Here is a 24,574-nt window from a genome sequence, read left to right on the forward strand (position 1 = left end):
ATAATTAGCCATTGAACAACCCAAGAACATTAATTGCCTCAGTCAAACAGCTTCAGCTTCCAGTGGGGCTAGAAGGCCATCAAAAAAGAAGATACGCCAAGATGCCTAGTAAAGAAAATTAGCAGAGTACTAAGTACTGTTAGAAAATTGGTTTGGGGTTATAGAATTTTGAAAATAATGTATTTCTAAGTATAAAATAAAACATGCTTCATAAAATTTGGATAACATGTAAAGGAAGAAAATACAACTAAAACATATTCTTACAATTCTGAGGTAATTGTTATTAACATTTTGGTTTACACTCATATATATTGTAAAAAATTATTCTGATTTTATTTAATATTATATTATTAACATCTTTAAATTACTAAATATCTATCGAAAGCATCCTTTTTAAGACTGCATAAGTCTATCATAATCCATTATTCCATAACTTATTTATTGATTTCTCTATCATTGAACATTTTTCCTCTGGCCTAAAATATTTCAAAATAGGTGTTCTCATTCTTAATGAAATGTTATTTTTTCATGGTTTGCTTGTTATTTGAGATTTTCTTAAATGATTTAATGAATTAAATAAAATTGTCAGAGCAATGATTCTCCTAAACCTTTCTTCTTCCTGCCAACTTAACTCCTTATTGACATCATGAAACTTCACAGAACTTGTCATTATAAAATAACTCCTCCCCCAATGAATCTCACACACACACACACACACACACACACACACACACACACACACTTCTTTACTTCTTTTGAATGACTCGTTTGTTTTACCTCAAATGCACCTTTCTTTACCACCTGCCACCTTCATGCACCTTTCCCATGCCAAAATTATAGTTAAGGATGAACTGAATATTATTTATTCTTGACATGATGCTTATAAGCTGTGTGCCTTAAGAAAATGACTTACCTTTCTGAGCCTCAATTTCCTTATCTGTAAAATAGGAATATAATGCTTATCTCATTAGGTTTTCTTAAGGATAAATGGAACAAGATTATAGCATATCACACACTGTTGGTATATCACACATTGTTGATGTACATGTACGGCTAACAAACATACTTTCCTCTTTCCTTCCCCCGTTGCCTAAGTTTTTGAACAGCACCTAACCTGGAGCTTTGTTGCATACTGCTTAAGCTTCACCTATACTCAGTATGTTGCAGTGAAACTTTTGATAGCCAGGTACATGTGGCTTAAATAACTAACTTACATAAAGTTACAAAACCATTATTTATACCCATTTCTAAATAATTTATTACATAATTCTAGCAAAGTATGACCAAATAAAATGGTTAATTCATTTTAGTTTTTTAATGAAAATCCATTTTATGTGTATAGAGTGCTTAACAGTAATCCATCATAAAGGCATGGAATTTGTTCAAGCATTTGTTCATCCATTCAACATACGATTCCTGAGCACCACACTGTGCTAGGCACTGTTCTAAGGTCTGGGAGCACAGGCAAGCCCTTTCCTCAGAAACTGTACGGAAGGGGAAAACAAGCTAAAGAAGAGATGCTTACAGTGCAATGTTATCAACAGCTAAGAAAGCACATATAAGGAGCTCTAAGATTTGGGGAGGAAAAAACTAGACTAGAAGACTTCCAGGGGAAAAATCGTCTCTTCGCTGAAATTGAAGGTGAAAATGTTATTTTCATACATAAAACATACATACTAGTGTATTTTTATGATTTACCCAAGTTAAAAGGGTAAAAGTGCATTTTGTTTTGTTTTGTTTTGTTTTGTTTTGTTTGTTTTCCCCTCCCAAGTGTAATAGCTTAACCCAGTCTATCCGAATGGATTTCTTTTCCTGGGACCTGCAGTAACCTTGACTAATAGAAAGAACATAGCCACACTGGATTATCTATTTAGTAGGCTGCTTTTAGTCCGGTTCCCAGTCTTGCTTTGTCAGCTTCTTCTAAATCTTTATAATCCTATTTAAACCGCCTCTAACTATAGATGCTCATTTGCATGACATTGACTCTTTTTGTATTTTCATTTCAAAAATTATATAATTTGAGATATTTTGGCTCTTGGCCCTAAATTATTAAATATTTTGTAGTCTGTCTTCCAACACACCAAGACCTTCATGTCTTGTCATGTAATTAATTATATGTCTCCCCTATAACAATTGTAAACTCCATGAGGGCAGAGACTGTGTGTATGTTGTTCATTACTGTTTCTCTAGCGTTTAGTTCAATGCCATGCATAGTCATTCAAGAAATATTTATTACGTGTCAGTCTCTTCTAAGCACTGAGAAATCGATCGTAAACAAAATTAAGTTTCTGCCCTCATGGAGTATACATCCTAATGGGGTAGGAAAGACAAGCAAAGCAGTAAACAGAAGAAGTCATATGATGATTAATAACATGATAAAGAAAGCAAAGCAAGGGAATAGGATATGATGTGGGGGCAGGACAGGACTGTTTTAGATGAGGTATTCAGGGAAAACCTCGTCTAGCAGAGACAGAGCTAACTAGCCATGACCATTTTGGGGAGAAGATCTTGCCTAGCAAGAAAAGATGTGCAAAGCCTAAAGATAGGATTGTTCTTGGAGCAAATAAAGAACAGCAAGGAGGCCAAAGGTCAAGCTAGAGGAAGCAAGGGGAGAAGGGGGACCAAATAATGTCTTAGGGAACGGTTCATGTAGAGAAGTGAGGAGGCTGTTATAGTAATTCAGTGAAAGATGACAGTGGTTTGGACCAAGATGACAGAAGTAGGGATGATGAGAAGAGAAAATATTTTTAAGATAGTAGCAGCAAGATTTGCTGATTGATTGGATATAGAGTGCAAGTGAAAGAATGAAGTCAAGGATGACTTTAGATTTTTGACCTAAGCAATTAAAGAAGATATTGCAATTTCCTGAGATAGGAAGGACAGCAGGAAGAACAGATCGGGGGTAGAGCGACATTTGGAGTTCTGTTTGGAAAACAAGAAATTGCATGTCACTGCCTCAGCAATATTCATTTAAATGAATAGATGAAAAATTTACATATTTTCTTGTACATACTTTATTAATCAGGATTCAACCAAGAGGAAATGGAGGCTGTGTAGTTCAGAGAGTAGCAATATTCATAAAGAGAAAAACAGTAGAAATGTCTTCCACTCTTGAGTGCCAAGGTTCTCATATAAGTTCCATTAGCAGAGTTTGCGGGTCCAGGACCCCATGATATTGTAGCATAATTTGGTATATACATAAAAATGTGTTTTTTCTGCGATGATCCATGATTTCAATTAATTCGCTTCCCCCAAATAGCTAATATGTATCAATATGTTCATTTAATATACATTTATTAAGTACCTGTTAACTCTTCTTTGTTTAGAGAACTCAGAGTCCAAAATATGTGAAATGTGCAAGATCAAGAAAATGCTATTGTTCTTATTCAATTGAAAAAATGGACAGTATTACATGCTAGCCACTGGGCTAAGGGGCATCCATAAGATCACCCACTAAGAGGCAGTTTAGCTTAATAGTCAGGAATATCAGCATTGATTACAATTCCAGTTCTTTCACTTGCTAGTTGTGTCACCTAGGGCAAGTTGTGTAATTTCTCTATTTCTTAGTTAAACGATACATCTAATATGGTAAACTGTCTTCCACAAATGAGGTGCTCAATATATGGATAGATTTCTGCTAATGAGCAAACCACCTTTGATTATAACTTAGCTTCTCAGATAAATTTGTTTACAGTGAGAAAACTCACTGATTACAGAACATGCACACCTAATCTATAAAACCAGACCCACTGAATGAATAAATAAAATAGAATTTTAGAGCCTGTAGTGTCACAATGCTACCTCTAGGGGTTGTGCACATACCAAGTTACCATCATTCTATGGTAGCTGAAATTGTAAGACCCTTAACAAATTATAATGCAATTTTAAATAAACAAAATATTTATTACTATGTCTAAATTTAACTGACCTTTAAAACTGACAGAATTTTGATTAATCCTCATACATCTAGAAAATGCTGACTAAAAGAATTTTAGAACTTGATGTTAATTGCTGCTTGGAATATTGGAAATTTAATAGACTTTGGAGTTAGACTAAGGTAGACTCACATCTTAGCTCTGCCAATTACCAAAAGTGTTGTGGTCTTGGACAAATTAAATATTTAATTTCCTTAAGCCTCTGTTTTTCTCATCAGTATAATGAAGGATTCTTTTAATCAGGTTACGATAATTAGAAATTACCTACATAAAACTCTTCCCACAGTGGCTGGCACAAATCAAGTCTTCAATTATGGTAACTATTAAGATTATTATTATTTTAGTAAGAGATAGTTTCTGGAGCTCACTACTAATTAATTAATAATTCACTGTTAGAGTACCAAAGTTCTAGTTAAAAAACATTATGAAATACAGAAAGGTTCAAAAGGATTCAAGTAGAAAAGGACTCTATCTCAAAGCAGTATATGGTTGTATATGACAATTTTACATCTTTTAGATAACCATATAGCATATCACTGCCAGGGAACTAAATGTTAAATAATTACCAGACTTCACATGGAGCTTGGAGAGTCAAGTTCCTACCTGTCAGAATAGAGCAATCTCATGGAAGACCCAGGCACTAATAGAGTACACAGAAAAGCCACACTCTTAGTAGAAAGGCTAAACTAAATCTAGGGTAAAGGATATTCTCAGTGTACTATAATAAACCTTAAAACAAGATTGTAAAGGATCCAGCTAATCTCCAAGTAACTTACCTTCTTTTTCCTTTTTTTAGGGAGGCAACAAAATCCAAAACCTTCACAGTGTAACCTCATACTGTCTAGCACACAGTCAGAAATTATTGGACACAAAAAAAACCCAGAAAAATGTGATCTATAATCAGGATAAAAATCAGTAAATAGTTTCAGACCCAGAAATGACAGAAATGATGAAATTAGCAACCAGGACCTTAAAACATTTATAATAAATATGCTCAAGAATTCAAAAAAAAAAAACCATAATAAATAAACAAATGTAAAGGACATGAAAAAATAATGAATGGAATTTCTAGAAATTAAAAAGAAATTCTGAAATGACAAATTTACCAGCTATCTGTTCAGAGGAATAGATAAGACAAAAGACAACATCAGTAAACTTGAAAAGGTAGCAATCAAACTGTCTGAACTGAAGCAAGGGATAAAACATCAGAGACTCAGTGACTTATGAGACTATATTAAGCAGCTCAACAAATATGTAATTGGCGTCCTAGAAGGGAGGAAGTAGAAACAAATATTTGAAGAAATAATAGCCAACAACTTTCTAAATTAATGAAAAGTATAAACCCACATAGTCAAGAATCCCAATTGAACCCACACAGAATAAACACAAAGAAAATCACACCAAGGCAAATAAAAGCCCAAGTATTGAAAATAATTGGTAAAAAAAAAACAAAATTAGCAGTCAAAGGGGGAAAATAGGCACATTACATATCTTGAGGAAAAAAAAAAACAAATGAGAAACTTCTCTATCAGAATAAAAATATGGCATAGATGATAGAGGCTCTGTTCATTCCTCTGGAAACCAAATCAAAGTTGTGATGGAAACAAGGAGCAGTAACAGCGAAAAATTGCCTGGGACGAACAAGCCATACAACTAGAGAGAAATCCAAGAAATCACCCTGCAACGGCAGAAGGTAGGACAGGACGAGGAACATCTGAGTGAGAAAGAGGCTGCAGCAGTGGCAGAAGCCTCTTAAAGGGGCCGCATCCACAAGTGAATTTTCACGGTGACGGACCTGCTAGCTCTGAGCACCAGTGCCGATTTGGCTGAGTGCAGGGGGCACCAAGGACTTACAGGGAGAAATTGTCGGAGTGAGGGCCAAGGTGAGACTTGCTTGGTACAGAAGTGCCAGGCAATATCTCTTGTTCCCTGTTGAGCCCTCCCCGCTACCAGTGCGCCAGACAAAGTACCACCATAGCCCTGACCTCATCAAACTGGATAACAGAGGTCGCTCTGCCCAGAGGATTCCCTGTAACCCCACCTCCCTCAACTCTCGGCTCCACCCAAGCCTCATCCAGGTATATCCTCAGCGAGTCAGATGCTCATTGCTGAGCAGCACCTAGACTCACACTGAAAGCATCTGGCCTCAGTTTCTGGTGTGGCCTTTTGAGGCAACTATAAGCACAGCAACTGTGGATTGCTTGCTGAATCTTAACAGGTGGCTCCAGAGGGGTAGAGGCTTGGACTAAATTTGACCTGCAGCTGAACCTCTCTCAGGACTGTGCCACTGGACACCTACTTCACAAATCTACACTAATAAGACTGGGAGACTTAAGAGCTTTGCTTAGTACATAGAAACAGACATGGAAAGGCAGCTGAAATGGGAAGACAAAGAAGCAGAAGCCATATGAGAGAACAGTACAGAGCTCCAGATATAATAGAGTCAAGTAATCTAACAGATACAGAGTTCAAAACACTGGTTATAAAGATGCTCAATGAACTTTTGGGAAGTGTAGAGAACTTCAGCAAAGAGATAAAAAAAACGTAAAAATGGAAATGGAAATTATAAAAGGGAACCAGTCTGAAATGAAGAACACATTATCTGAGATGAGAAGTATATTAAATGGAATAAACAAAGTGAATAAAGAAGAGGATCAAATGCCTTATCTAGAGGACTGGAAAGCCAAGGACACACAATCAGAATGGCAAGAGATAAGATGCCAAGACTTTAAAGATAATTTAAGGGGCATATGGGACACTATCAAGGATCCAAATATCTGTCTGATCGGTGTAACTAAAGAAAATCAAGATGTTGAACAGCTGTTTGAAGAAATAATGATGGAAAACTTCCCTAACCTGGTGAAGGAAATGGACATAAAACCCCAGGAAGCTCAGAGAATTTTGTCACTCATAACAGTCTATGGCACTATCATGGCATAATATTCAAAGCCATTTAGAAATAGGCAGTGAAGGAAAATACTTTATAAAGTCTAAGCAACATTTAAACTGGGAAAACAGTGATCTTAAATAAGTTTAAATATTTTTTTTGTTTTTCTCTTTATTCCCAGAACCAAAAACAATAATAACAACAAAGTGCCTCCTACCTAAAATAAAACTTAATAAGAAACTGGAATTTGATTTTTATTAAAAATCATCTCAAAGGTACATTTTTAGTTTTTTAAAATATACAATTAGGCTTTTAAAAATATCAAATTAGCAAATAGGTTAGAAGCACAGATTCTGAAGCCAGATTTCCTTGGTTAGCATCCCAGCTCCACCACTTACTAGTTATGTGTCCCTAGGCAAGTTACTTAATGTCTGTGTGCCTCCTTTTCCTCATCTGTAAAGTGGGAATTAATAATAGTATCCATCTATTATGATGATTTGAAAAGCAAATATAAAGTGCTTTGAATAGTGCTTGCCCACATAAAGGTTATTTAAGTGTCACTTAAGTAAGTAAATAAATAATGCTTTAGATATCATTTACTATTATCACCAATCTTTGATAAAGGCAAAATTGTCAAATCTGATGTCCAAATAAAATAGAAATCTAAGTTTTAAGGCTTGTTATCCAAATTTAGCATAAATCTCCCTCCATTCCAACCTTCAACCTATTCCCTTCCTCATGCTATTCTTTCTCCACCAAGCCATCCACATGTGAACATGTGTGCCTTGCACTATGTTGACTGTTCTTAACTCCTCCCTCTCAGCAAAACAAGAAAAGCAAGATTGAGAGATGAAACTCTAGGTAATAGAGTTAACAGCACTGTTCACGACTACCTAGAGCAAAGGCAGGGTGAGCAGACAGTATTTCCTTCAGTGAAAACCCAGAGCACACCTCATTCCTGTGGTGAGGGTTTTAGCACGAATTGTACCCATTTCGTGATGCATAATGACCTGCTACCAAACTTTCCATTGACTAGTTGGTTAAGCTACTTAACTTCATTGTTTGCCTCTGATCCCTCATCTGTAAACTGGGGGTTAATAGACTATGCTGTGAGTTAATACATATAAATGAGTTAATACATATAAAGTGCCTACATATGCATGGTTAAAGCAAGAAGTATCATGAATATGGGCTATTATTATTTTGTAGGAATAAGTCGTTTCCGTTTGAGCATTGCCTTTCCTTTAGGGTTTATTGCAAATAACTATATGACTAAGTAAAAAGGGGATGGGGTGGGGGCGGGAGTTTGAAGCCGAGGGACTTCGAGAGAAGCTGATAACCGCGTAGAAGGGCAAAATCTGTCCTAAAGCTCCCGGAATAAACTTTTTAGCATGGTAATCGGATCAGAATCCCAGTGGACAGCAACTTCCATACAAAGCCGCTAACATCTGAAGCGAGGTCCTCAGAATCCAGCGGCAGGAGACATTTCGACACTGGCAAGCTAGAAGAGGGGCCTCAGCACAGGTGCTACTAAATGCCCCAAGAGTTGGTTCGGCGGCCTCCAAGCTCGGAGAGACGCCTTCACCCTGTGAGGTGTGTCTATGCTTCTCCACTGCGCGGCTCCAGCAGCGGTACCGAGCAGCAGCTGGCAATCTCACCAGTCAGTCACACAGGAGACCAGAAGCTGTCGCCGCTGCGGGCGCGGAGAACTAGCACCCAACTCTATAGCTCGGGGGCGTGGCTCGCGCGGAGGCCCCACCCAGCCATCTCCATTGGCTGCGGCTGCCCGGGGGCGGGGCCAGCGCACAGGGGTCCGAGATCGCGCAGCTCCGCGGGGACGCGGGTCCATGGGGAGAAGAAGCCCAGGTGGGTGAGGAGCAAGAGCCGGTGCCAGGGAAGCCCTGTCTGGGGGCCATGGAGGGAGAGGTGAGGCTGCCGCCCGGGGAGTCCTGCCGAGAAGGTGAGTGCCTGCCCGAGCCCGGGGACCTGGCGTCTGGCTGGCGATGAGACCAGGTGGGCGGCCTCGGGTAGTTGCGGAGACGGGAAAGAGATACACCAAGTCCTAACGCATTTGTTCACGCATTTATTCATTCAGCCAGCGTGGCAACAGCTATTTATTAGTGCCTACAATATGCCAGACTCTGTGGGAAAGCCTGAGTCAGTCGAACAAAACATACGTGGCTCCCACTCTGGTCCGGAAAGCAGATCCATGTAAATTACAGCGTGCTGAGTCTTGTGACGGCAATACTCAGGATACTTTGGGAATACTCCCATGTCTCGCCTGAGGTGGACGCTCCCACTGACTCAGACTCACTTCCAGAGTCCACGGTCGACGTCGCCCCGTGGGCAGAGGGCGTGCCCGGGAACTTGGCAGGAGTCCCGTGTTGTGCTCTGAGCTGGCTCCGCGAGGGTCAGACACCGTGGAAGGTCAGGCGCTACGGAGCGTGCTGGACCTGCCCGGGCCACCCACATCTCTCTTCTTCGAGATGAAAACGTCTCTTGCCCCATTAGCCTAGCGTCTGACTCGTTCTGTCAACTTCTTTTGGGGCCGCTTAAAGAGAGAGCCTGCCGGGAAAGAAGACGGGAACTGGTCTCAGTCTTTTGTAGGTTTCTCACTGCTCGCTGGGCTGGAGTTTCAGCTTCTACCGGAGCCCAGATATTTACAACACTGGCAGACTTTCCACAGTCACTAGAGGCAAGTGAGCCCTCATAAAAGTAGAACCCAGGGACGGAAATGAAGGTAGAGGGGTGCGACGGGAAGGGTCTGTATCAACCTGAAATGACTGTTTCCACGGTGTCAAGGGGAAAGCCGGTTTTTAATTTATCTGATGGCATAAAGACAAAGAGGACAGTGAGGAGTGTGACAAGAATTATACCTTTCCAAACTTGCTGGCAACTTCTCGATTTTCTCTCCTCTTGGCTCCTCCAGCTTATTCTATGATGCAGAAAGTTAAAAATAATAATAATAAGTCAGTGAACTAGTCAAAAGTCAAAACTATGGCGAGAGAGAAGAGACACACACTCAAAGAGAAAATGCCTGAACAATTCACAAACTTTAAAAGCTGAGATTTTGGAAGTGGTTACTAAGGTAGCTGAATCTAGATTTCCTAGAGAGTTAGGTTGTGTGACCTTTGTCAAAATAATTCATGAACCAGTAAGTCAGAATGTTACTAATCTATCCACCGTTGTTTACCCAAGGATCTATAAGGAGGGTGTGTGAGTTACACCAACTTGTTTGAACTTCAGATGTTTTTCCTGCTTTGCTAATACATTTAGTTCCAACAAGAAATATTCAAGCTCAATACTTAATAACCTGTGGTTAATTGTGGTAATTGCGTGAGAGACTGGTGGGAAAGACTTCAGAGAACTCAGAATCCACATTATCAGTAGTGGTGGAAAGAGGGCTTTGGCATCAGACATCTTCTCAGCTATGATTTAGCCTCCTTGAGTCTTTCCTCATCCATAAATTGAGAATAATTCCTACAGTTTACAGTTATGAGGAATAGATGCAGGTGGGATTACATATGAAGCACACAGTTCAGATTCTGACATGGAATAAAGACTCAGTTTTTAATTTATTCATTCAAATAAGAAGAGATCCATGTGCCAGGCATTGGCTTAGGGGCTAATACAAAGGAATTTGCAAGATAGTCTGGCCCTAGACTTTAGGACTATGTCCTTTCTTCCATGCAGCTTACTGTCTAGATAACAGATAATATTCAAGAAACAAATTAATTAAAAAGGACAAGAATGGTGAGTGTCATGGATAATGTATTGAGAGAATTGTGATGGTCAGACCGGATACTCAGGGAAGGCCCGTTAGAGAAAGTAGCATGCGAGCTGAGACCCAAATTACGAAGAGTCCATCATGAGATCTGAGGATAGAGCATTCTAGCTGGACTTCCATGAAGAAAAAGTTAACCCCACAGTGTAGCTTTTACTTTTAAAACCATAGATGCTTCAAAAGGCCTTGTAATCCAAAATTGTCTCAAAAACTAAATTTAAACATATATGAGAGATTTTTATTTAGATTTTTTATATGTCACCTAGCCTACAGATCCGAATTTATTCCAACAACCAATAGAGCTTTATTAACATGAATATATGACACCACGAAAATAGACTGTAAAAAATATGCCTACCCATCACCTGTGAAGCACCAACTGCATGAAGATCATGGGCTAGGGAACACAAAGGACAGAAAGACTGGGCTATAAGGAAGACAAACATGTATATTCCAGTATTTCTTCTTGGGAGTTCTGACCGGGCCTGGCATTAGGGACAGTAAGTTGGAGGTTGAGAGGGATCCATTGGTTTTCGAAGTTTTCTTTGTCTGAGTGAGCCACTTCCCAGGGTGCAGCCAGCTAGCAGAGTGAAAAATGACATGGTTGGTATTTAGAGCTGATTCAGCCTGACTTCATGGTTTTGAAAGGAGAAAATTAAGGAAGTTTAAAAGCTTAAAAACAAGTTGTTTTTCCAGCCTTTCATAGATTTCCTAAGTGCAGAAATTCAAAAGTGCTTAAAGGAGTAAAATATCTCTACTAAAGGTTGTTTAGAAAACAATATGCTATTAATTGTTTAGTTTAATATTTAATATGAACTATACACAATTGTTTTTTAAAAGCTTGATATAAATGCATGTTTATTGAGATATTATTCTTTAGGTTCCCTTCCTGCATCTTTAGTCTTTGAACATTGTTTTTTTTTTATTTCAAGGGAATTTTATCTTAACAATTTAGTAACTTTGGTAATATACAGATTGTAAAGTGTGAAAACAGCAGTTTATGTAGGAAATCTGATGGTTAACAGTCTTAGAGTATTTGGCTTCCAAACGCACTGATGGTGGGATGATCTTGTTTAGAGATACAAGATTTTAACTTTGTTTTAATCAACAGTATCTTTTCAATTTTATTTTGGTTAATTGAAATAATAGGCTCCTTCCCCAACCCTATCAGAGTTGATACGTAGATATGTCAAATGTACTCAAAATTATTCTTATCCTGCTTCAAATTTTCTTTAAGTTATTTCTCACTCCCATTCTGCTCTTCTTATTCCTGTTCATTTGTTTCTCTCACTAAAATCATCAGCTCCATGAGAACAGAGACCTATTCACCTGCCTTGTTGATCACTATCTTGCCAGTTCCTAGAACAGGGCCTACCTAGCACACAGGAAGTGCTCAATAAGAATTTGCTGAGTGTCGAATATATGAATGACTAACATAGTGCCTTGCATGGTAGGTGTTCAACAACTATTTTCTTGAGCGAATGAATGAAATAGCTATACAAATACAATGTTATTATAAAGCCATAATTAAACTGGAAGAAGAAGTTTGTTTGATTGGCAATATTAAATAGGACGATATGATGGGATATGGCTGAGAGGTTTCTTAGATTGGGAAGCCAGAGAAGGCCTTCGTAAGGAGTTGGCATTTTTAAATGAGAGCTCAGTGCCGAGAAGGAGTGAGCTATGCCTGCCACTACTCCACAACTCAGGCTAAGTAAGGACTATTTAAAAGCTTTAAGGTGAGAAGGAACTTAGCCTATTAAAGGAAAAAAAAAAAAACAATAGTAGGTTATAAAAGGAGGTTACAGAGGTAGTTGGAGGCAAGATTCTTTAGGTCCTTGTCAACTGTTGTGGGAATTTTGGATTTTTTCTGAATAAGAAGGGAAGCCATTATAGAATTTTGGAAGGCAAAATGACAAGATTGGACCTACTTATTTAAAGGCTCATTTCACCTGATCTTGTCTCCTACTACTCTTTAATTTCATCTCTCATCCCAGCCAGCTTGGCTGATTACAGTTCCTTCTACCCCTCAAGCAAATTTCTGCCTCAGGATTTTTGCATTTGCTTTTAGCAGAGAGGTTTTTCTGTTTAATGTTTTTTTTTTTTTAAATATTCCTTTATGCTTCTTTTACTGCTTTCCATGGCACTCAGCATATTATGCAGTTATTAGTTCACTTGTCTTATTTCCCCTCATTAAAATGAATATGAGAAAGCAGGAATTTTCTTTTGTTCACTGTTGTATCCCCAACTCTTTGAAAATATCTGACAGATAATAGATATTCAATAAATATTGAAATAATAGGCTCCTTCCCCAACCCTATCAGAGTTGATACGTAGATATGTCAAATGTACTCAAAATTATTCTTATCCTGATTCACTCATTGTTGAATCAATGAGTGAAAAGAGTGTTGTTTCAGAAAGGGAGGGGGAGAGAGAGAGGGCTACAATATAGTGTCAGAGGTGTACAAGGTTCAAAGCATGCAAACCTTTTAAAAGAGTACAAGATTAGCAGTTTAGATTTTGTTATAATTGCAAGAAAAATTTATGGAGGTGGGGATTAAGCAGAGAAATGACATAATCTGATTCATACTGGCTGACATCTGGAGAATAAGTTATAGGGGACAGAAAGAGATTTTATTCATTCTTTTCTTTGCTGATATGAATAGGCAGGTGTATCAGTCAGCTATTGCTACATAAGACTCAGTGGCTAAAACAACAATCATACATTCTTGCTTATATGTCTATACTTCAGCTGATGGTTGACTGATCTGGACTAGATTCACTTGGTGTGTCTGCATCAGGCTACATGTTTACCTTGGTTTGACTCCTTCATGTTCCCTGATCACCCCATGTGTTTTCATTCTGGGAGCTCAGTCTAAAGGGGTGTGAGCTCCTCAGAGAAGCCCTATTCCTGACAAACATAGAGGTGCAAGAGAGGAAACCTAACACATGACCACATTTGGAGCTTCTCTCATATCACCTCTGCTGATGTCCCATGAGCCACCAACTCACTTCCTTCCCAGCATCAGGGGAAAAATATTCTGCCTGCATCATGAGAGTAAGGGAGTGACTATTTGCTGAGTAATAATACAAACTGACATATAGAATAGACAGTGAGACAATGATTTCCTCACACTAATATCTTGCAGTGACTTCTTGGAAACCAGATATCTTGCTTCATGTAATAAACTAGATAATTTAAATTATAATTCTCTATAAGCAAATTGTACTTGAAAAAAAATATTCAAAGTGTTTCATCTTTGTGTAAACATTAATAATAATTTTCAACTGGCTTTTTTTGTACTTTATGTTTTTACTTTTCTGAAATAGAAGGAATAGTAGCCTGGGAATTGGGTTATTTGGCCCTGATTTTGGCAGTTACATGACTTTAGCAAGTCACGTAATATCTTGGCATCAGTTTCTTTAAAATGTCTTCCAACTATGAGTGCCTTTGAGTTTAGAGCTGGTCCATCAGCAACATTTATGAGCTAATCAGGATTGTCAGTAAATTACTCTGGGAGCAAAGATAGCTTATAATCAAACCACCAAATTATAGAAGGCATATTCAGAACCATCAAGTCATTTTTAAGATTAGGAACTTGAAGCCAAGAGTGATTACTCAACTTGTCCATGATTATAGATAGTAATAGAGCTTAAAGGGAAAGTTATATAATCCAAAGGAAATGTAACATTTTTAAGTTGCGTATAACTAAACATTCACACCTATACATAGAAGATAGGTATTAAGTCAAACCATATGAAACTGCTATTTTTGTAGGGTCAAAAATTGTCAAATGTAAATTACGTATGGTTCAACATAATTGAGAACATTAGCAGTACTGTTTGTAAAAGCAAAAACACTATAAAATGCCCAAATGTTTACCAACTATAAAATAGAAAAATTAATTGTGAGATAGTCACACAGGGGAATTCTGTAGAATAGCGGGGGAGGACGGGGAGGGGAATAAACCCTATGCATCTACAAAGCCATATGCATCTACATAGATAAGTCTCAAAAACAAGCAAGTCGCTAAAGAGTACATACTGTCTGGTTACATTTTTATATGTGCAACAAGAACAAAACTAAATAGTTTACTATTTGAAGATGTAATCATATAGGAGTAATAACCTTTTTTAAAGTAAAGGAATGTTAAGCAGAAAACTGGGATAGTTGTTACCTCCAAGGTATAATGTTTTATTTCTTAAATTGGGTGGTTGATTCATTGGTGTATTGAATTATTTTTCTTTATAATTGAACATATTTTCTAAATATCAATTATTCAATATTTAGAAAAATAAATAATAAAAACATCAAAAAAAGTAATGTATGCTGCCTGCTGGCAGGAATATAAATTGGTATAGTCACTTTATGGGCCCAGCACTCTTAAGCTGTGCAACTCTGCTATCTGGTAAAGTCACTTTAGAGGGCTATTGACAATGTTCATTAAAATGAGAAATGATAAATATAATAGATTTTCTCTTTCTGTATTTAATATGAAATTTGGATTAAGCTCCCTGTCTAATTATTTTGCTTACTCAAATCATAAAAAGATTTGATTTTGAGATCTTTCTGATTCCTCCGAAACGCTCCAAAGTTCCTGCCCACACATTTACTTCACCGTCTCTCCCCATCTGTGCCACACTCCACACCCACTAACTAACTCACCATTCACTCCCTTCCTCTCTCACTTCCTCCTTCAGTCATATCTGCTTCAGGCTCTCTCCTTAACATGAACCCAAAACATAAAACAATTTAAGTTCTAAAGTCAGTAATTAGACAAGATTTTTATTGTTTTTCCTGCCATAAAACATGCAGCATTAATGTCTGCCACTTACAATGAGACCTTACAAAATACAACAAAGATCATTTGCTCTCCCTTATCACCCTCTGCCCCCACACCCCCTAAAATGTCAGAAACATTTTGCTATGTCAACAGCTTAGAAAGAATATTGTTTCACTGGAATGAGCTCCACCCACACTGTTTTCAGAGATGAAGTTTTGGAATGGTTATGGTAACTACATAGTAAGTGACACTAACGCAGCCACGGAATTCACTGAAGTCAAGTCAGATGTTTTCTCAGGAATTAACATAATCGAAATTCTTACTATAAAAATTACTTTCCATTCTTAGGGTTTAGATGAGATGAATAGTGCCTAGACTTTCATGCAAACTCTCTCATATTTAAATGATGACAACTAAAGAAATTTAAAAAAATTTTAAGAACCCGTGTGGGCCACACTCAACATGTCCACAGGCCTGTGGACCACCTACTACTGGGGGCTTGCTTTCATGTGGTGAAAACCAGTGTTTCAATGCTGTCCACTCAAGTTTCTTTTTCTTGCCAAAAGGAAGTAAACATGACTGCATCTCCCCTTCGTTTGTTGACATTTGCTTCCTTTTTTCCAGGCTACAAGCTGTCTCTGGTTTGTCCAAACTCCTCCCAGGCTTGGTGTGAGATCACAAATGTGTCACAGCTGCTGGCTTCTCCTGTCCTCTACAGGGACCTGAATTCCAGCCTAACCAACTTGAGCATTTCTGCAAACGTAGAAGACAAATACAGTCTTTATGTGGGCCTGGTACTGGCAGTAAGTTCCAGTATTTTTATTGGCTCCAGCTTCATATTGAAGAAGAAGGGCCTCTTGCAACTGGCCAACAAGGGCGTTACTAGAGCTGGTAAGAAACAGATGCAACTAAGGAATTCAAGTTTCTAACTGCAGAAATAATCCTACTGTAAGATTATAATGCTATGATAATAATATTTTCCAGTCTCTATTTATCTTAGCCTCTATCTTCATTCTTAGCAATTTTCTTCTCAGTAGTTTACAGGAATTGAACCAGCTGTGTCTCCTTTACAGAGAGACTAAAATTCTTGCTTCATGAGGTTGGAGTGTGGTATGGGTTCTTCTTTCATAGCTTTAGTCTGCAATTTCAGGAGTCAGAGTCAGATCATGCTTCTGTCCTGCGTGAAACCCATCAGTGGCTTTTCTTTGCACTCAGAATACAATCTAAACATCTTTCCACAGTCTCTGACCTCCTGCATTAAATGGCTCCTGCTACCTCCCAGCTTCATCTTCTGCTACATTCCCAGTTGCCTACTTTTCTGGTTCCTGGGGTATACCAAGTTCTTTCCCACCTCAAGGTCATTTCTCTTGGGCTGAAACTCCCTTCTCCCTGCCCTTTATTTGGCTGACTCATCCTTGAGATCTCAGCTTAAATATCGCCTGAGAAAGGCTCTCATTGACCATCCTCTCTGGGCAAGTCTCCCTCACCACCACACTGTTATTCTCTGTCATTGTGCTAATGGTTTCCTTCATTGTACCTAGAATAATTTGTCATTGTACATTTATTGTTTATTTATGTGTCGTTATAGGTTTACTTGTTTATTGATAGTGATTCACAAGAACAGGAACCTTCCCTAGGATAGTGTTTGGCACTCAGTAAATACTTGTTAAATCAATAAGTGGATAGCAATAGAATTAGGTTGCTATTAATAGTGACATTTCACATGTTGAGTAGCTCTGCTTGACTATTCTTCATTAACTCTGAATTTCCTATTTATTCTTATCAAGAATAATATCATAAAATAACTCAGTATTATTCTAAGGTTCATATGGGAAATTAAGCAACTATGCATTGTGCAAACAAGTTTATAAGAGAATACTATTAAGGGAAGATTTGCACTATCAGAAAATAAAACATGCTATCTTAATTAAAACAGTTTGGCTTTTAAAAACATAGACAAAATAATAAAAGATAATTCAAAACTTATAAGGTAACCCAAATACATACAACATTTTAATGTGTGATTTTTTAAAATACCATTTAAATCCACTGGAGAAAGAGTGAATTATTCAATCAAAAGTATTTAGATAGTTGGCAAAAATTAGAGGAGAAAAATATAAAAGTTCGACTTTTTACCACTCATCAAAATAAATTCTACATATTTTAGAATTAAATTTAAAATGAAATATTTTTTTTAAAAAACTAAAAGAAGGTCTCTGTATGCATAAATGTAAAGGAAGAATCTATTCTAAGGAAGATATTATCTGGATTGACAAAGAAAAAATCCTATATAAAAACACCTTTAACTGAAAGTAAAGAGGAAATGACATATGGGGAAGAAATTTCAAATTATATGAAAAAGAGTAGTTAAAATCCACAATATATAAAGAGCAACTATAGTCAATAAGAAAAAGTTTAGTGCCCTAGAAGAAAATTGGCAAAGCATATAAACAACAAACACACAAATTAAGAAATGCAAGTGACCAACAAACGTACATAAATAAATGCTATTTCATCCAAAGAAATACCAACTATATAACAATAAGCTCCTAGGTTGTTGTCTACCATTTTAACAAAGTATTTGTTTTTCCTTTATCTTTATAGATAAAGATTATTCAAAGATAATCCTCTATGTTAGTAAGAGATTTTGGAAAATAAATAGCCCTTCCAAACATTTCTAGAGGCAGTATAAATGGGTACAAATGTTCCTGAGAGCAATTTGAGAAAGCTTAAAGATCTTAATGTCTTAAAACCTAGTAATTCCGCTTTTAGAAATTTATCTTAATAAGTGAACAAGGATGCCACCTGGATTTACATACCAGGATATTTAAGAGTTTTATATAATGAGAACAATACTAGAAACATTTTATTTATATATATATATATATATATATATGGTCTCTTACAGGTTAAATAATAATGTTATGCCAGATTTTGGTATATTAAACTATTAAGGACATGAAAAAGTATTTATGATATATTATTAAGTTTTTAAAGACAGATTATGAAATCATATTGCAATATGATTCCAATTTAGTCATTTGCAAATTTTATAAGGAGAAAATCCCAAATATAGTTAACTACCTTATGAGATAATCTTTACAGCTAATATATCCTGCTTAGTTTAACTATAATAATTAGAAAGGTCAAATTCATAGGGTTAAATATATTAAAATTGACAAGAAAATTCAATTTTTATAGCAAACATAACGATGATTTAGGAAATAAAATCATAGGAAATCATAGGAAAGCTTTCTGTCCTTTTCAGAAGATAAAATACAAATTTAATTTTATGATGTCAGAGTAGAGAATGAAGTCCAGCTGTCTAATGCTCATTACTCTCTGACTGACTGTCCATAATCTCAAAAGTTCTTAAGTCAACCATCTTCTTCCCTTTAAGGTCCTCATTAGGTATCGATGTAATTTATGGTTTTGTGTCTTCAATTTTAACTGTTGCTGAAACAAAGTATTTAGAACTTATAATACTCTATATCCACACCTCTGAATGGCATAAATATAGTGATGATTAAATAAACTTCTTCTGCAAATGAAAAAACTTACTTTCTGTAGAACTCAAAGTCAACCAATAGAAAGTGTTAGAAAATCTTTGGAAATGACCAAGTAAATAAGCTGAAAGATCACATATACTGACTCGGCCTTAAGTCTGGCCTTTTCCAGTCATATTCCGGTACCTTTCCTAGATGGCAGTTCTCCAAACTTTCTTCCTCCACTTTATAACTTAATTTTAATTTTTATTATTTTCCTAGGACAAGGTGGACATTCTTACCTCAAGGAATGGCTCTGGTGGGCAGGATTACTCTCAAGTAAGTCCCTAATACTGAGAATAGTATTTGCTTATAAAATGATAAATAAATTACATGGAACCGTTCAACATTAATTAATTTATCTTCCTGATAAGGATGGCATTTAAGTCTAGAAACTTTTGTGTAGCTATAATATATTGTCTTATATGTAAAATAAGTCGTATACATTTAGAATTAATTTTTACCCTCCCTCCCCTACCCCCATGTTCTCAATACTGTCTTAGAATGCAAAGAAAAAGTTAACCTTTGAAATATTATATTTTATCACAGATTTCTTCACTTATATTCTTTTTTCCATAACGATTGAGGAAAATGCTTGCTTTCCACATCTTCCCAGCTCCTAATTCAAATCTATGACTATTCTAACTGCCTGTTTTTTAAGGAATGGGTACATTTTTCTGGCCAAGACCAAAACACGGATAAATTAAAGTCACTCTGGCTGCATAGCACTGAACAAATGAAGAGAAGATGAAAGTTGTCAGTATCCACCTTCCTCCTAGACTTGCCCAGAGAATTAAATGAGACTCTGTAGGATATGAAAGCACTTTCTAAATGCTAAGGCGCTGTCCAAAGAGAAGGCAGTGTTATCTCTCTCAGGCATTTTTGCAGATTTCTATCTCTCTCCTAACACCTCTGAACTTTCTTAAATTCCAAACCTAAAACTGCCAAAGAAAGGACCTCATAAATTGTAGTTTCACAGCATTTGCTAGTCATCTCCTTCTGCAGCCAGAATCCTTAAAACTTTCATTTATTTTCCCATACGAAGTAACGCATTTCAGTATTTGTGAGATTCTGTTGTAAGAAAGAATTGGAATACTTTTCTTAAATAAGTGGTTGGATTTTAAGTGGTGGAGGTAATGAATAAAAATAACTTATATACTCTTTTAGTTTTGAAGGTGTTTTCATATCTGTTTTATTACTTCATTTGAATAAAAGTTGACAAGGACTGTAAGAGGAAGATTCTAGATAGATATTTAGGTGATTCATTCTCTCTCTCCCTCCCTCCCTCCCGCGCTCCTTCCCTCGCCTTCTTCTTTCCTTCCAAGGAATAAGATTCCAGAGTTAATTTTTCCTCTGATAGACATGGAAAATCATCCCTCTCTTCCCTTTTCCTTCCCTCCTCTTACTTGCATCTCCCGCCCTGTGCCCACACAAGAGAATGAAAATATAAGGAGAATATAATATTGCTACATTTAGAATTTTATTCTCATCATGTACAAAGTTTATACCAGTAAGAGAGAAAAGTATAAGTTTATACCAGTTTATACCAGTAAGAGAGAAAAGTATAAGTCTTCAACATTAGAGGTTGTGTCCCATGACAAACATCCAGTACTTTATTATGAAATCAATATTTTCCTGGAAAGCTGTCTACAAAGATAAAAATATAAAGTATTCAAAAAAGCTTAATATACTAAGAAAACTGCCATTGCTCTTATGAGAGCAGTTTCCTAATTGTCCTGTTCTATAAGTTCTTCTTTGTTATACGATGTCTTCTTGAGGCCCAGTACTCCTGTAGACTTGGCTGAGAACATGGAGTAGGGGCATAGTAGCCAGAGGCAGAAAGAAAACATGTGCTGGTGTCTTGTATCAGATCCAGAAGCTCTCTCTCTTTCTACAATAAGTTTGCTTGGTGTAGTTTCCCAGTGTGAAGTATGAAATTCTGTTGCAAGTGTTCAGTTGTTACCTGTGAAAATAACATGTCCCCAAAACAAGAGCCCAGCTCTTAGAGGGATTTTCCCTCACTCTAGAAGTTATCTGCATCACAATATGTCACGAAAGTGTAGAGCTCCTCAGTTAAGAAAGGGATTGCTGGAGCACATCCTTACGACTTTAAAACAGCTGCTTAGGTCTCCTTGAGCTACTAAGATAGTGCAATTCAGAGATGCCTGATTTCTACTGCGTCGCATGTGTCATTTGTTTTTCCCTTCTGACAACTATTAATACTGTTGCTTGCTTTCCAGTGGGAGCAGGAGAGGCTGCAAATTTTGCAGCTTATGCTTTTGCACCAGCCACCTTAGTCACCCCGCTGGGCGCACTGAGTGTTCTCATAAGGTACGTGAGCAATAAGGAGGTTGGGCTCTATAGGGATTTTAAAACCATGATAAACTTAACCTGCAAGAGATATATTACTAAGCATATCTCAAAACAAAATTTTAAAAATCACAAAAATAATTCGAGAAGGCTATACAATAAGTTGCAGTAGAAATAAGAAATAGATTGTCTTATTGTTATTTAGAAAAACCTATAAGAGTGAGCCTGGTTTTCTACTAACATAAAGCAATTGTGTGTTATATTTGTGATGATTCAATGAAGCCTAACATTATATTTTCTCTCTTACCTGAACAAATTGACATAACCCTTTTAATCCTTTCTGTTGTCATAGTGGTTAATGACCATTGCTATCAGAGAACTTTAAAAAAGCGTCTTGTTTGGGTTAAATTTCAACTTCCACTAAAAGTCTTGCATGTCCGCTGGATACTTCTGTTTGGAGATCTCTTCATTTCTTTTAGTAATGGAAGCAGGAATACTTTTCCCATTCATAGAATGTGGATTTAATTTTTCTGAGTTGGGGCCTTCTTTATGATCCCAAATGCATGTGTTCAATGTGTCCATGAACTCTTATTTTGTAGCTAAGCAACTGTTTTGTTTGTTGTCTTTTTGCTTTCCTTTTATCTCAGTTCATTATCAAACTAATACAAAGCTGATGACTAGGCCTACCCACCTCTTTTCACCTTTGTAAGATTGTTGTGAGAATTCAATAAGTCAGTACACAATAAAGCAGTAGAACACTATGTGATGAGTGAAACTGCAATCCTCACGAGTAGCCACACGAGGGTGATTCTTGGAAAGCACCTGGTAACTGACCACAGTCTTGGGTGCAAATGGGTACGAGTAATGCCAGGGCATCATGGGAAGTAGCCTGGTGTGCAAGAACCACAGCAGATTTGCTGGTAGAGCAGCAGGAAGGCAAAGTCCAGTGTCCATGTGGTGCCATTCTGGAACTTCCTGAGGCCATGGCAACTAAAGTAGTGAGAGCTTGGATAGGTGAAACTACCAGGGCAGTAGCAACTAGTAAGAGAATATTTCAATATTTTGACAACCCACGTGAGCATACTTGTGTGTACTAGCTAAATATCAGCCTTAGCAGAATAATTCTTTAGGCATATATCTTTCTTTGAAGTTTTCATGAGCATATGTATTCTAAACGTATCATGCCATAAGATGTAAAAGATGGGAAACTTAAAAATAAATTGAGTAGGACCTCTTAGAAGGTCATGGGAAGATTTAAGGGGTGTAGAATGTCTATTATAACTCTTTACATATAAAGCAATTAGCAAATTTGATTGACCATCTTTCCTAAGCTTTAAAATTAATCAGGTTTTTCAGTGTCACATTCAAATCAACATATTCAAATCAGTTGAGTGGAATACAGAGTGGAATGTACCACAGTATAACTTTAAAGCTGATGGAATCAGAAGATAATTGAACAAGAGTGATTTTATTTTCTTCTCCCAACAGTGCAATATTGTCTTCCTACTTTTTAAATGAGCACTTGAATATTCATGGGAAAATAGGCTGCATATTAAGTATATTGGGGTCAACTGTGATGGTTATCCATGCCCCACAAGAAGAGGAAGTTGCTTCTTTGCATGAAATGGAAATGAAATTGAGAGACCCAGGTCTGTGATTCAACCGAAAGAAACACTTACTCAAATTCTGCTCCACTTTCTATCCTCATCAAATGAATTCGTAGTTATATTGAAATAGGCTTCCTACAAGCCAAGTTGTGGGTTGTGAGATACAGTAAGGTTTCACTGAGTATTACAAGTCTTGACACAACTTATTTCTGTGTCCATGCTTCCCGTCTGCAATGAAAGGAAGAAATGGGGATATGAGAGGTAAAAGACTTATACTCCAACCCAAACTTTAGCCACTCACTCCCTCTGAAAATAAAAAGTCAATCAGAATAAATCTGCCATACCTCATAGTGTTATCTACGAGATTCAAATAACATGTTTGTGAAAGTCTATTGTAAAATATCGAGAGACATGCAGTAAAATGTTGTTGTGCTTTTTTAATTTAATCTCACTTCTCTTTCTAAAACACCTGTGCTGCTAAACTCCTGACTAATAAGATTTCACAAAGACATGATCCTTTGAGCATTTTCTGAAGTCTAATTCTTTTCTCTGCCTAACAGGATTCATTTCTTTTGCTGTGATCGTAACTGTGATCACCTTGGTGCTGATTTTGATCGTGGCTCCCAAGAAGGGAAAGACTAACATACTGGTGTACATTTCAATCTGTTCATTGATTGGAGCATTTTCTGTTTCTTCTGTCAAAGGCCTGGGAATTGCTATTAAGGAACTATTGGAATGGAAGCCAGTTTACAAGCATCCACTGGTCTTTGTTTTGCTGGCTGTACTTGTGCTTTCAGTGACAACACAGATTAACTATCTCAACAAGGCACTGGACACTTTTAATACATCTCTTGTGACTCCCATTTATTACGTGTTCTTCACATCCATGGTAGTGACTTGCTCCGCCATCTTATTCCAAGAATGGTATGGCATGAAAGCTGGAGATATCATCGGGACCCTGAGTGGGTTCTTCACTATTATCAATGGCATCTTCCTTCTACATGCCTTTAAAAACACCAACATCACTTGGAGTGACCTGACATCCACTAAGAAAGAAGTCCTCTCTCTGAATGGCAGTGAAGACAAATATGTCTTACTGGAGAACATGGAATATTCAGCCTCAGGATATGAGGATGACGTTACCTTGTTTAGCAGGACTGATGATCAAAGTCTCAACAGACACTGAATTTTAACCAATGTGAGACACTTGGAGAAGAGCAGTAATACCTGATTCTTGGTAGAACTATTAGGAAAGCTGACATTTCTAAAGTTCTAACTTTTAGATGTGAGGCCAAATAGAACTGCCTTCATTTTTGGCCATCGAATTTGAAAATCAAGGATTCGATCTCCTCCAGAAGACTTTTACTGTTTCTCTTTTCTACAGACTTGAAATATTCCTTAAATATAAAAGAAGTCAGAGTTAGATGAGTCTCAGAATAATCTCTTTTGGTCACAATATACTTAGCTCATTTCTTTGGTTGCTATTCTTAGTCTCGCAGTAATTAATAGATAAATTCAACTGTGTGCTAATAAGCCGAGTATCAATCATTGTTTGATGAGTCTTAGTTTCAAATTATTAAAACTGAGAAGTGAGATGCTTTTCCTTCCTGTTCCACAACTTTTTTTATCTAAACTAGATAGCTAAAGGGCAGAGCCTTAAAGAAATAGGCCTGCTTTGGAAATCTGCTCCTTGGTGGGTCAAAATGCAAAGATGTGATCCCA

At 37.1% G+C, this 24,574-nt stretch overlaps 1 protein-coding gene across 1 annotated transcript; it reads left to right on the forward strand.

Annotated features, from left to right (window-relative positions):
* Positions 1 to 8,644: 8,644 nt before the first annotated feature.
* NIPAL1 (NIPA like domain containing 1) lies at positions 8,645 to 24,134 on the forward strand. Its single transcript, XM_006922537.2, has 6 exons — positions 8,645 to 8,782; positions 16,015 to 16,281; positions 19,158 to 19,214; positions 21,176 to 21,266; positions 22,734 to 22,894; positions 23,413 to 24,134. The coding sequence occupies exons 1-6, from the start codon at positions 8,737 to 8,739 to the stop codon at positions 24,036 to 24,038; spliced, it is 1,248 nt and encodes a 415-aa protein (XP_006922599.1). The 5' UTR covers positions 8,645 to 8,736; the 3' UTR covers positions 24,039 to 24,134.
* Positions 24,135 to 24,574: the final 440 nt, after the last annotated feature.

This window comes from Pteropus alecto, unplaced genomic scaffold (genome assembly GCF_000325575.1).
Source record: "Pteropus alecto unplaced genomic scaffold, ASM32557v1 scaffold57, whole genome shotgun sequence".
Taxonomy (NCBI): domain Eukaryota; kingdom Metazoa; phylum Chordata; class Mammalia; order Chiroptera; family Pteropodidae; genus Pteropus; species Pteropus alecto.

What these genes read in the sequence shown, in the direction of transcription:
- NIPAL1 (XM_006922537.2), top strand. Translation starts at nt 8,737, where the DNA reads ATGGAGGGAGAGGTGAGGCTGCCGCCCGGGGAGTCCTGCCGAGAAG. An exon ending in CAAGGGCGTTACTAGAGCTG is followed by an intron (nt 16,282 to 19,157) that starts GTAAGAAACAGA and finishes TTATTTTCCTAG; the next exon opens with GACAAGGTGGACATTCTTAC. An exon ending in GCACTGAGTGTTCTCATAAG is followed by an intron (nt 21,267 to 22,733) that starts GTACGTGAGCAA and finishes TTCTCCCAACAG; the next exon opens with TGCAATATTGTCTTCCTACT.